At 42.1% G+C, this 13675-nt stretch overlaps 1 protein-coding gene across 2 annotated transcripts in view; it reads right to left on the reverse strand.

Annotated features, from left to right (window-relative positions):
* foxred2 (FAD-dependent oxidoreductase domain containing 2) overlaps positions 1-13675 on the reverse strand; it is a 56154-nt gene that overhangs the window by 20423 nt on the left and 22056 nt on the right. For both annotated transcript variants that reach the window (XM_060849338.1, XM_060849339.1), the window contains 2 exons: positions 13070-13345; positions 5233-5399 (listed from right to left, as the gene is read on the reverse strand). In XM_060849338.1, the coding sequence (XP_060705321.1) occupies positions 5233-5399; positions 13070-13345 (443 nt within the window). The remainder of the gene's footprint in view (positions 1-5232; positions 5400-13069; positions 13346-13675) is intronic.

Consider the following 13675-nt stretch of genomic DNA (forward strand, 5'->3'; position numbering starts at 1 on the left):
TTGGAGGCAGTAGTCAGGTTCCTAGTTTCTGTTGGCCTGGGTGTTAGCCAAGTATTCCAAGGTAGATGACTTGGATCAAACAGAAGGCTCTAAGTGAGGGAAATGATCTCTCTCTCACACTTCACTCCACTGACTGCCTATATTCTAAAGCCAAGTCTGAACTGCAATGAAGCTTAATGCATTAAGCCAAGTTTGTAATCATATTTAAAATGACCAAGTTTTTTTTAAAAACATACTTCTGAAACCAAAGATCCGTGGGAAGATTACCCTGAATTTTATTATTACTTTGTTGTATAAACAACCTCTCCAGTGACCTTATACTCTGCAAGATATTAACTGAGGATGTAACAGCTTATGCAGTTTCCTGAAAGTGTCTATTCACAGAAAATCAACTGACAAAACTGGGTCAGCCAAGGCTGAGAATTTCCAGCTGTCTGATTTTGCCACAGTCTGTCCAACCAGCAGAGAACATCTATTCAAGAAACACACTACAGCTATTAGACATATATAGCAAATGGAACTCATGAATATAACTACATAAAAGTCTTTTTATAATGGCAAAGATCTTTTTCCAGCAGAGTACAGTGATGGACAAATAATAAAAATAACAAAAATTAGGGACATGAGATCAATCTCAGCCACTCTCTAGCTATATGCTCCGCAGAGAAGGTCAATGCCAGAATTACTCAGTCTCCCAGCCTGGGTGGAAATACTGCAGCCATGACCTGCAGGCAGGAATTCATATTAGGCCAGCTTTGTACTGCTTGAAGCCTCAGGGGCAACAACATTTAAATGCTTTCCATTTACTGTTAATTATTACTGACACCAAAAAAGTCTTGCCCTGGTTTCAAGTTTAGCCACCAGTATGACAATAACATCAATCACTCTGTTGTGTATCAATTACAAGTTACCTTTAATTCTGTTATTTAAGTAATGTCACAGATAATAAAATACTAAAGTAGTTATTTAAACTTTATTGCATTTAAATCCTTTTTCCAAGGGATGGTTACTGGTGTTAATAGGGTAGCATGGTGGCTCTGTGGTTAGCACTGCTGCCTCACAGTGCCAGGGTCACAGGCAAAATCCCACCCTCGGATGACTATCTGTGTGGGGTTCGCGCATTTTCCACGTGGGTTTCCTCTGAGTGCTCCTGTTTCCTTCCACAGTCCAAAGATGTGCAGGTTAGGTGGGTTGGCTGTGCCAAATTGCCCACAGTTATGAGGGATGTGCAGTCAAGTTGAATCAATTCTGAGGGAATGCAGGGTTACAGGATTGGGAGTGGGTCTGGGTAGGATGCTCTTAGGAGGGGCATGTGAATCTGCCGCCAAAAGGCCTGCTTCCATACCAAATGGATTCTCTGATTCTTTTATAATCATTTGTCCTTGTGTTTAACATCGCATGATACAGTTTCTTCCGAAAGGAGTTATTGCTGAGTCTTTCAATCCATGAACACTTATTAAAGATTTGTGGTTTACATCGTCACAACTTTCTAAATCCTAAGGCCCATGAACTTGAAACAGGACTTGCCCGTTCGACTGTACCCAAAGCAGCATTGTGGGTCTATCGACAGCAAATGGACTCATGCACTTTAAGGCAGCAGCTCACTACAGGACCACCAACTGACGAGCAACTGGGCACAGACAATAAATGCTGCCCCAGCCAGTGATGCTCACGTCTCATGAGAAAATTTTTAAAAAGCGTGTTTGATCCTTGTTGCATCTGGATTCTCTTTTCCAGTACCATATCATGGCTTCCAGTTCCACATCAAGTTAATTTAAACCCTCTCGAATAAATTTAGCCAATCATCCACATGGACATTAGTGCCAACCCAACCATCCAGCCTGTATAGATTCCACCTCCACCAAAATATTCCCTATGTTTCAGGAACTTAAAACCCTCCTGTAATAGCAAGAGAGAAATCGGAAGTTGTTTTCTTTAAAGTAACTCATTTCTTTCTTAAATATTCTTAAAAATTGATATTATGTGGGATCACATGATGCCAGCCGATGATAATTTTTGTAAAGTTCAGATCAGCAGTAGCAAGAGGACTAAAGTTTACATCATCCTCCTGGAGTATCCCACTCCTTTCACTGACTAGAAATGGCAGCCAAGCCAACGTGAAGGAATAGTGGACAAGATGTCTGCCTCAGCCAGTTTTGAACAAAGGAAACCACCAAAACCCAGTACTACTTGACTTTATGCTAATGACTCCATAAATACCTTTCATAAACATAACAGATTTTGGACAGGACATCAAAACAAAACCTGGTTAGCTGAGGGATTAAGCTCAGATAGGTGGCATGGTGGCTCAGTAGTTAGCACTGCACCTCACAGCGCCAGGGACCCGGGTTCAATTCCCACCTCAGGCCTCACCACTGAGCTACTGTGCCATATGTGTTTGAATAAGCTTCCATTTACAGATTTTTAGTTTAAACTTACTTTGTTAGTCTACCTGTTACAACAGAACTGGAAACAGCTCCATGCCTAGTGATGCGACTGTATTTCTAAACTTAAACTCCCAAAAGTCTGATTTCTGGAAAGAATCCTGTATTTTGCCTGTGAAGTGCAAGAGTTCCCATCTTACAACTACTGTCCCATCAACTACAATTTAACTGCAAAAGGCAGTTCTGAGCAAGGTCAACTGAAAGAACCTCCACTGGATAGTGATTTATTTAACTCCCTAATTCACATGAATAGTTTCTATTATCTCTGATTTTAAACAGTTTATAACTTGTTTCCTTTCCTTTCTTTCCTAATTGTGTGTGTGTGTGTGTGTGTGTGTGTGTGTGTGTGTGTGTGTCTTGTGAACCACTCTTCCAGGTTTTGAATGCAGGATGAACTCCTAAAGAATTTGTTGTGGGTCATTTTCAATTGGACTTCACAAACAGGGTTTGGACAAACAGAGAATGCCTATGTGTTAAAGGGGAAACAAAGTTCATAAAGAATATTAACCATTTACAAACAGAAGAGGAAGTCTGCAAAAATAATTCAATTCACCTCATATTCTTGTCTGTAACCACCATACTCTTCTCTCCAGCTGCATAATCAGGTCCATCCTCCTATTTCCATACTGACTAACATGAGGCAAAGCCCCTGCTCACTAGCTCATTAAAATTCACCTGCTGGACCAGATCCCAATTGCTATCTGTGTCTTGGCTCCAGTATGATTCATTCCCCACCTCTTGCCCCTGCCAAGAGTACTCTGTAGATCTCTATTTGAAATCATTGACCCAAACATTAGGAATGCAATGCATAATCTTGGAAAACCGTCCTTAATTACTATTGCTGCCACCCTCCCCTCAGGCAGGTGCTATATATAGATCAGTTTTGGTTGAGAAATAAATCTTAACCAGAACATTATCTAGTGTAGTACAGAGGGTGTGATGCACTGTCTTTCAGTGTCATCAGTGGCATTACAATATCCAAGTCATTTATATATATCAGAAGCAGCCATGGTCCTGTTTACTATAACTGTCTACTGTCCTGCAGTTTGCCAAAGCAACCATTTGTCACAACTCACTTGTTTTCTGCCCTTAAGCCAATTTTTTTATCCAGATTCTTCATTCTACCCACTTTCTGGTAAAATGTTTTTTTCTGAATCACTATTCGACAATGAGCATCTTATAGTTGAATCATCTAGTTTTGAACTCCCCGAAACGGAAAGATCTCTGTTCATGATGTTTAAACTAAATTAAGTTTGGTTAAATAGCAGAGATCAAGTAAAATAACAGCAGAAGCCTTTTCCCATTGGAGATTGTAACACTTGGAGTTCACTACCTGGAATAGTAATTGTATAGATTAGATAGGTGATTCCAGATTCATTAAGTGAACTAAAATATTTGAAAGTGGCAGGATATATTGACAGCATGATTAGTAAAACACACGGAATCCTGGACTTTATTCATAAAGGCATTTAGTACCAAAGCAGCAAAGTTATTCTGAACATTTATAAGACTATAAGATGTAGGACTAAAAACAGACCATTCAGTCCATCAAGTCTGCTTTCCCATTCAATTAGATTATGGTTTACCTGATAATCCTCCACTCCACTTTCCTGCCTTTTCCCATTATGATTCCCCGATTGATTAACAACCTGACCATCTCACCCTTGAATATACCTAATTGACATGTCTAACACCAGACGGCAGATGTTTGAGGTGGGGAGTAAGCTGTTCAGTGGGGATCAGACAGAAAATGTTTTCACCTAGAGGGTGGTAGAAATATGGAACATGCTGCCTGAAAGGGTGGCATAGATACTCTTGCAGCATTTAAATAGTGTCTGGACAAATACTTAAAATGCCAGGGATAGTAGGCTACGGACCAAGTGCAAGTAGGTGAGATTATTATTTGTAGGTCAACATAGACATAGTGGGCCAAAGGGCCTGTTGTATGAGTCGATGACCCAGCCTCTGAAACCCTCTCAGTAAAGAATTCCACAGATTCACAATCCTCAGAAAAAAACAATTCTCACCATATAAAACTTTGGTTTGTCATAATTAGATTATTACATCCAGTTCTGGTCAGAACATTTGGATGTGACGACCCTTGAGAGACTGCAAAGGAGATTTAACAGAATAGTTTCAAGGATGGAGGATATTAGTCACAAGGTTTAGTTGGGAAAGGTGAGGTTGTGCTCCTTGGAGATTGAGGGAAGATTTGGGAGAGATGTGCAAGATTTTGACAGGTTTAGATAAAGCAAAGAAAAAAACGCTCGAAGTAGCCGATGGTGCAAGGACTAGGGAACACAGAATTAAAGTTTAGGTAATGAGATACAAGTAGAATGTGAAAAGATATTCTGCAACAAGTGGGAATGACAGGGAATTAATTCTCTATAAAGATGGTGGAAGCAAAGACAGTCAATGATTACAGAAGTAAATTGGATAGGCACTTGAGAGAAATAAATTTGCTAAGTTGTAGGAATAGAGTAAGGAAATGGGGACTGACTGATTGTGTATAGAAAGCTGGCAAGGACTCAACAAACAGAATGATCATCTTCAATGCCATATTGACTCCATGATCATGATGACGACCAAAAGCAGCAGTTGAGAAACAGAATCGATGGATGTTTGGAAAACACACCTTAGAACATAAGGGAAAAAGGAGTAGATTATATATTCATTCGGTGAGATGAAGTAGGGTGGGAAGAGGCTTAGTTGAATCATATACATCTGAGGTAGTCCAGTTGGGTGAAACGCACCATTTCTACTCATGGATTTTCTTGAGGAGGCTCACCTGTATAGCGGAATCCATGGATGAACCCACCAGCTGATTTCCTGTAATCGATGGAATGACCAGCTGTCCCAATAATAAACATTCCAGGCAGGTTTCCCGATTCATATGTGGCCTTGATCAATGGATATTTGTTTGTGCGGCCTCGGCCCCTCTGAGGGTTGGTAAGACTGTTGGAGAAAACATCAGCAGCGATGAAGGGAAGAATGTTTGTGTTGTCTTCATCAATTTTTTTAATATATTCCTTTACATCTTAAAGATGGCGCCACCTTGTGGGAGCTTTGTTTCTTCAGCTTCAGCCAGTCCTCCAGCAGCAAGCCCATTGATTGAGGGCAGCTGGGCTGCTCAGCTGTGAAGGGCATCACAGCTGGATTAGGCCCAAACTTACTTATTTTGAGCAAAGGCTGCCAGCAGAGTGATCTGGAGCAGGAGCCCTAGTTGATTCCACCCGCTACCCCCCCAAAAACCCCTAGTCCAGTGTTGGCAGCAATGATAGCATTTCAAGAAGCTGATTGGGTTACTTAGCACAGCTTGAGTGAACCTGGCGCCTTCCTTGTCCCAACAGCTCATTTTCACACGAACTTGGAGCAACTATAACACTGATTCACTGGGAAACAAGTGACAGATATACCTGCAACGAAAGGAGAAAATACTAGAGAATATGACAGTGGAATAACATTTTAAAAGGAAATAAACAAGGGGAAGGTATAGATGGGAAAACCCACAGGAAAGCAAATAGGATGTGCACAAGACACTTGCTGCACGTGAACAGCTAAACAGATGGAACCATTCAGCATCTCGTTGCTGATCTAGCCACTATTCAGTGAGATCACGGCTGATTCCATAGAATAATCATTGCCCCTTTTTTTTAAACAACCCATTAGTGAACAGAAAGCTATTAACCTCAGATTTAATAGGAACAATTGATTTAGCAACAACTGTGATGTGGGGAAATGTTCCAAAATTCGACCACTGTTAATGTGCATGTGTTTCCCAATTTCACAGCTGTAAGGCCTGACTCTAGGTCAGCTAGATAAAAACAATGACTGCAGATGCTAGAAATCAGATTCTGGATTAGAGTGGTGCTGGAAAAGCACAGCAGTTCAGACAGCATCGAAGCAGGAAAATCGACGTTTCGGCAAAAGCCGAAACATGAGTACATTCCTGTATTCCTGATGAAGGGCTTTAGCCCAAAACGTCGATTTTCCTGCTCCTTGGATGCTGTCTGAACTGCTGTGCTTTTCCAGCACCACTCTAATTCAGAATCTAGGTCAGCTAGGTCTCAATTCCCCCCAAACAGATAAACAGGGTTGACCCTCTTTTCCCCTTTAAAACCACCACAGCTGGGTCACCCCTTAACTTCTAAATTTCAGGGAATACAACCTTTGTTTGTGCAATAATTTCTCATCATTTCAACTTTTGAGGTCAAATTTCATTCTGGTCAATCTATGCTGCATTTCCTTCCAAAGCCAATATATCTTACTGTTGTCCAATCCACCAAGTTGTGTCTAACTAGGGTTAACACAGCTAAAGCCAGCCTCGACACCCACCTTCAATCAAGAGTTCTTTTGCATTTCTTTGCACCACTCAATCATTTGCTAATGATCTATGTACAGAGGAACTTTGATTATCCAACATTCGATTATCCGAATTTCAGATTATCTGGACAAGATCGCAAGGTCCCAATGCTTGGCTAAACTGTGTTATACGGCATACGATTATCTGAAAAAAATACTCCCTGCCCGTGTCTTTCAGATAATCAAGGTTACGCTGTACACTGACCCTTAAGTCTCTTTGCAAATGAATGGCTCATTTCATTTGCACGGGCTACAAACATTCACACACACAGGACTCTGCTCAGTGTAGGCAAAAGGCATTTGTGCATACATTGCATTTTTTTCACTGAGAGAAGGCCATGAAGTCCGCCAATCCTTTCTGCACTCACCATGACAGTGACCTGACCAATTTAAATCTATTACCTATCTGAGGTTAATCTGTTAAATAAAATCGACAATTAATAGACTCAGCTACATCTCCATACCAACTATGGTTCAAACGTTCAGCACCCTCTTCTGCATAAATTGGATCTTCCTCTCAAAGTCTACTTTCTTGCATTCTTATCTTGATGAGTGCAAAATAAAAAGCTTCAACTTTCTGTTTCTTTCGAGTGATCTTTCAAAAGCTCTGAGATCTGGTGTCCTCACATCTCAACAATCATGAATTCATCCACAAATTCGATCAACAGACACATTGACCTAGACCCTATATACCGGCCACTGCAGCGGACGGCTACTGACAACCGGAAGCAGCATATTCAAACCAGTATAAATGCCGGAGGAATCAGCACAGAAGCGCTTCACAGGAGGCTCCCAAGCACTGAAGATGTCACCTCGAAAGGGGACGAAACGTTTGCAAGAAAAACTCCCAGCTTGGCGAACAGAACCACAACAACGAGCACCTGAGCTAAAATCTTCTCACAAGTTTCCAAGTGGAAATAGGCCGAGCAGGTTGAGGAAACAGAGGAGATGGCTCTTTGGCTTTCAAGGTGATCTGACTCTGAGACTTCTTCTTATTCTTGCTTGTGATATCTACATCATGTGCAAGGCCAGTATTCATTGTCCCTTAAGGGGGTGGAAGTTCCTCTTTTTGAATCTCTGCAGTCTAATTGGTATTGGCACACCCACAGTTCTATTAGGGAGTGATTAAAGCATTCTAATCCAGTGGCAGTGAAGGAATGCCAATATAGCTGCAAGCCAGGGTGGTCTGCAGTTTGCAGGTAGTGGTGTTTCCATGTGTCTATTGCCCTTGTCCTTCTAGAAGGTAAATATTGATGGGTTGGAACATCCTATCAAAAAAGCCTCGGTTAGTTGCTGCATTACCCCTTGTATATGGTACACACTGCCACCAGTGTGTTGTAGTGGAGGAAATAAATTTTTAAGGTGGTGTATGGGGTGCAGTCAAGCAGGTTGCTTTGTCTTGGATGGTATTGAATTTCCTTAGTGTTGTTAGAGAAGCACACATCCAGACAAGTGGGAAGTATTCCATTATACTCCTGCTATGTGCCTAGTAAACGGTCGACAGGCTCTGGAGACTTGGGCGATTAATTCATCATAGAATTCAGTCTCAGACCTGATCTTGCAGCCACAAAAATTAACAATCAGGACATTGGAAGTGAATGATTCAGTGACGACAATGTTGTTGAGCATCAAGAGGATATTTCTTCTTACTGGAGATGGTCACAAATATTACTTACTACCTCTCAGCCCAAGACTGAATGCTATCATGGTCTTGCTGTATTGATATCTGGACAGTCACAAATGATACTGAATATGATGCTTTATCGGGAAAGATGTGCACTTCTGACCTAATGGTCTTTGATGAAGCAGCTGAAGATGGCTGCCTTAGGAACTCCTGCAGGCTGAGATTCCAACAACCACAACCATCTTCCTTCGTGAAATGTATGACTCCAGTGATGCTCCAGTGTGTAATGGTGGGGTTATGGTCTAACAGACAGGTGGTGTTGCCAAGAGACTGGGTACAGCTTTGACCCATTAAAGGAGGCTTTTCTGCCTTTTTACAGCAGTACTATCTGACAGCCAGTTTAGTAATGGAATTGGGATTTGAGCCCACAAAATGGAGCATTTCTAATTCAAAAGCAGACAAATGGGGGATCCAAGATGGCGACGACTCAGCAAGTCTGAGTCTATAGTGCTCCTCCCAAGACCTAGGCAAAGTGGGCCACCATCCTTCACCACACTCACCAAATCAATTAAAAATAGTTTTTATTTAATGTAATTAGTGGCTTAGTATTAAATTTATACAATTCAGTCTCCTGTAAAAATGACTAGGGGGAAAGGAGCCCTCAGTTCTCAGCAGGCAGGAGCCCCTCCCCCACCCTCCCCAGCTGCAGCAGAGGTGTCCGCAGCCGTCCCGGGGGACTTTCCTACGGTGGCGAGCCTCACGGAAATAATCTCCAAACTCAATGTGAAGATCGATGCTTTCATAGAAGAGTCCCGAAGTCAGTGGAATTCATTCTCGGCCGCGCTACAAAAGCACGGCTGAGACATCGAAGAAATTGAATGCCGAGTCAGAGGGGCAGAGCTAAAGACCACGACCTCCCAGGCCATTGCAGAATCGGCCGTGGATCGGGTCTGGACTCTCGAGCAGCAAGTCCAGACCCTAGAGAATCACATTGACGACCTCGAGAATCGAGGTCGTCGAAAAAATATTTGTTTGCTGGGCCTTCCCGAACAGGAAGAAGGCGGCCAGCTTACAAGGTTCCTTGAACAGTGGCTTCCGCAGTTATTGAATCTGGAGGCTGGATCAGGCTAGGTAAGGGTGGAATGGGCCCACCGGGTTGCAATACGCGGGCCCGGCTCGAACCAGCACCCCCGCCGGTCCTGTCCCTGCTGCAGAGGTGAGGCAGATGCTCTTGGAATCCTCCAGAAATCTTGGGAAAGATCCACAAGCCATGACTCATAAAGGATCCAAGATTATGTTATTTCAGGACTTTTCCCCAGCTTTGGTCAGAAAGAGGAAGGCGTTTGATGAAGCAAAGAAGTGTTTAAGGGATTTAAACATTCAATACTACTTGCGCTACCCAGCTATACTACGCTTTAGCGTTTAACTTCGGATCACTGGAGAAGGCCAAGGAACTTTTGGACTCTCTTAGACAAATTATAAGAGGTAATTGATGTTGTTTTGCCCTACCCCTACCCCAGGTTACCCCCCTTTTCTTTCCTTTCATTATCTTACTGTTTAATATTATCTCCAGGGGGATGGGAAGAAGGGTTTATTTACTCATCCTTTACTTAGCGATTTCCTTTCCCCCTTTTTTTTATATACTTATAGGCCAGGGGGTCTAGTTAATGTAGATGGGGGGAAAGTGACAAGTAGGTTAGACCAGGGAAACCCAGTGGATGTGGTCTATCTAGACTTCCAAAAGGCCTTTGATAAGGTGCCACACGGGAGGCTGCTGAGCAAGGTGAGGGCCCATGGTGTTCGAGGTGAGCTACTGGTATGGATTGAGGATTGGCTGTCTGACAGAAGGCAGAGAGTTGGGATAAAAGGTTCTTTTTCGGAATGGCAGCCGGTGACAAGCGGTGTCCCACAGGGTTCAGTGTTGGGGCTGCAGCTGTTCACATTATACATTAATGATCTGGATGAAGGGACTGGGGGCATTCTAGCGAAGTTTGCCGATGATGCGAAGTTAGGTGAACAGGCAGGTAGTACTGAGGAAGTGGGGAGGCTGCAGAAGGATCTAGACAGTTTGGGAGAGTGGTCCAGGAAGTGGCTGATGGAATTCAACATGAGCAAAGGCGAGGTCTTGCACTTTGGAAAAAAAAATAAAAGCATAGACTACTTTCTAAACGGTGAGAAAATTCGTAAAGCCAAAGTACAAAGGGATCAGGGAGTGCTGGTTGAGGATTCTCTAAAGGTAAACATGCAGATTGAGTCCGTGATTAAGAAAGTGAATGCAATGTTGTCATTTATCTCAAGAGGATTGGAATATAAAAGCACCGTTGTGCTACTGAGACTTTATAAAGCTCTGGTTAGGCCCCATTTGGAGTACTGTGTCCAGTTTTGGTCCCCACACCTCAGGAAGGACATACTGGCACTGGAGCGTGTCCAGCGGAGACTCACACGGATGATTCCTGGAATGGTAGGTCTAACTTACGAGGAACGGCTGAGGATCCTGGGATTGTATTCATTGGAGTTTAGAAGATTAAGGGGAGACTTAATAGAAACTTACAAGATAATACATGGAAAGGGTGGAGGCTAGGAAATTGTTTCCGTTAGGCGAGGAGACTAGGACCTGTGGACACAGCCCTAGAATTAGAGGGGGTCAATTCAGAACAGAAATGCGGAGACATTTCTTCAGCCAGAGAGTGGTGGGCCTGTGGAATTCATTGTCGCAGAGTGCAGTGGAGGCCGGGACACTAAATGTCTTCAAGGCAGAGATTGATAGATTTTTGATGTCACAAGGAATTAAGGGCTACAGGGAGAATGCTGGTAAGTGGAGTTGAAATGCCCATCGGCCATGATTGAATGGCGGAGTGGACTCAATGGACCGAATGGCCTTACTTCCACTCCTATGTCTTATGGTCTTAAGGTGGCTAACTCATCTTATTTTATCTTTGTCCTTGGGAACGGGGTTGCTTTCCCCTGTTATCTTGTATTAATATATTTAATTATTATTTACTGAGACTGTAATTTTATTGTCATATATGTTCATATATGGTATTAACATTACCAAATATATCCAGGTGTTGGTGTGGGGGGGGATAGGGTACTCACTGTTAGTTCTAGTTCAGTAGTATACTTGAATTTTTCTTAATCCTATCGTGGGGTGCCTGGGTCAAGGGTGGAGCACTGGTTGGGAGAGGTTATAATGGGTTTTTTGGAAAGGAAATTATGCCCCCTGGGAATAAGGGGGAACACCTCCATTTAAATACATTTTATACTTTTTTTTACTATTTAGAAATAGTTTTTTTTTAATTTTGATCTGAATGTACTAAAGAGTTTTTATTTTTGTGAATTTTATATGCTCTATGCTCAGGATGTTTTGGATAAATACGGGTTTTGTTGTAATCTGATATTAACACATTCCAAGCATTTATATCACTGCTCAATTTATGTGTTATCTGTTTGATTTTGTTTTCTCTTGAAGAATGTAAGAATTTTAATGATACAGTCTGGTTAGTTGTAAGTTAGATGAGTAGTTAGCTGAGTTTTGTCTTTTTTTTTCTCTTGGTATTTCTGTTTTCTTGTTTGATAGATATTGGTTATCATTTATTTAAGATTTAACCGTATATCAATGTTTATACTTGGGTTTTTTTTAAGTTTTCTTTTGTAAATTTGATAAAACATGTTAAAATTTTCAATAAAAATTTCTTTAAAAAAGCAGACAAATAGCAAAAGGAGTGACAAGGCCAATCATCAACTGACAATTTCCAAATAATGAGAAAAAATAAAAACTCGCAGAAGGGATCCAGGGTGAACAAGGATGAAGAAGGCAAAAGGGCCAGATGTTAAGTAATAGTAGGTGTGAGGGGGAAAATGCATAGGTGCGTGCAAGGGAGCGTATGAGCGATACACACAGGGAAGGTGCTGGGAGGACGTACAGGGGTGTGGGGAGAAAGGTGAGAGAGGACTTTAATGATACAGCCAGCTTGAGAGTCAGGAAGGGAATAATGCTGAGGATAGATCATTTAGGTTCCAGGCAAATTGTGTGGGCGGGCACAGTGACTCAGTGGTTAGCACTGCTGCCTCACAGCACCAGGGACCCAGGTTCGATTTCAACCTTGGGCGACTGTTTGTGGGGAGTTTGCACATTCTCCCAGTGTCTGCGTGGGTTTCCTCTGGGTGCTCTGGTTTCCTCCCACAGTCCAAAGATGTGCAAGTCAGGTGAATTGGCCACACTAAATTACCCATAGTGTTAGGGGTATTAGTCAGAGGGAAATGGGTCTGGGTGGGTTACTCTTTGGAGGGTCGGTGTGGACTTGTTGGGCCAAAGGGCCTGTTTCCACACTGTAGGGAATCTAATCTAATCTAATCAACAAAGTGAAAAGAAAAAATGGGATACGGAGAAAAGTAGGGCATCTAAGAACGGCTGAAAATTTGGGTCCTCACTCCCTGAAAGGTTTAGGACTAAATTATTAAAGTGAAAGGACAAAACAAAGGATGAATGATTAAACAAAGGCAAGACGATAACTCTGAAATGAAAGTAAGGCAAAACTGGAGACAGAGGTTGAGAGCGTAAATTTTATAAAGGAAATGTTAAACAAAAGTTGGTATCAGCATTTTCTGAAAGTTTGAGGGACAGTGCAATTATACTTACTTGTTAAAAATGGAAAAGTCAAAATTCCACCCCAAGCAGCGGATGACACGGTCATAAGGCTGACGCACTGAAAAGTTATCAGCCTCATCTACTGATAGGAGGCGCTGGTCATTGAGTACATCCTGGGATGCATTGTTCCTGTCGAAGTGAAATCGCAGTCTTAGATGCAGCTTTCCCTTTCTGTCTTGTACAATAGCAATATTGGCCAGGTCTCCTTCCAGCAAGCCATCCAGTGATTTCAGCTGGTACGTATCCAGCATGGCATTATTCACAGCCCTGAGGAGCAGACAAGAGTAAAACATGAAGAACTGAAAGCAACAGGTTTCTTTGACCTACAAGCACCTAATGGGGTTAACCGCTCAAGCAACTTCCAAACCTGCGGATCTCGTGAAATCTAAGGAAGCAAAGCAAATGATGATAAGCAGCAACACAAAGAACAGCAGAGACAGATCAACTCACCACGACGTGTAAAACAGAACTAATTATCTCCTCTTTCATCAGTGGAGGTAGAACTTGTATATTCTTTTTTTAAAAGATATTTTTATTAGAAATTTAATATTTTGACAGATTTACAAAAATAAACAGAACTTTCAAGCACAAACATTA

This window comes from Hemiscyllium ocellatum, chromosome 33 (genome assembly GCF_020745735.1).
Source record: "Hemiscyllium ocellatum isolate sHemOce1 chromosome 33, sHemOce1.pat.X.cur, whole genome shotgun sequence".
Classification (NCBI taxonomy): Eukaryota; Metazoa; Chordata; class Chondrichthyes; order Orectolobiformes; family Hemiscylliidae; genus Hemiscyllium; species Hemiscyllium ocellatum.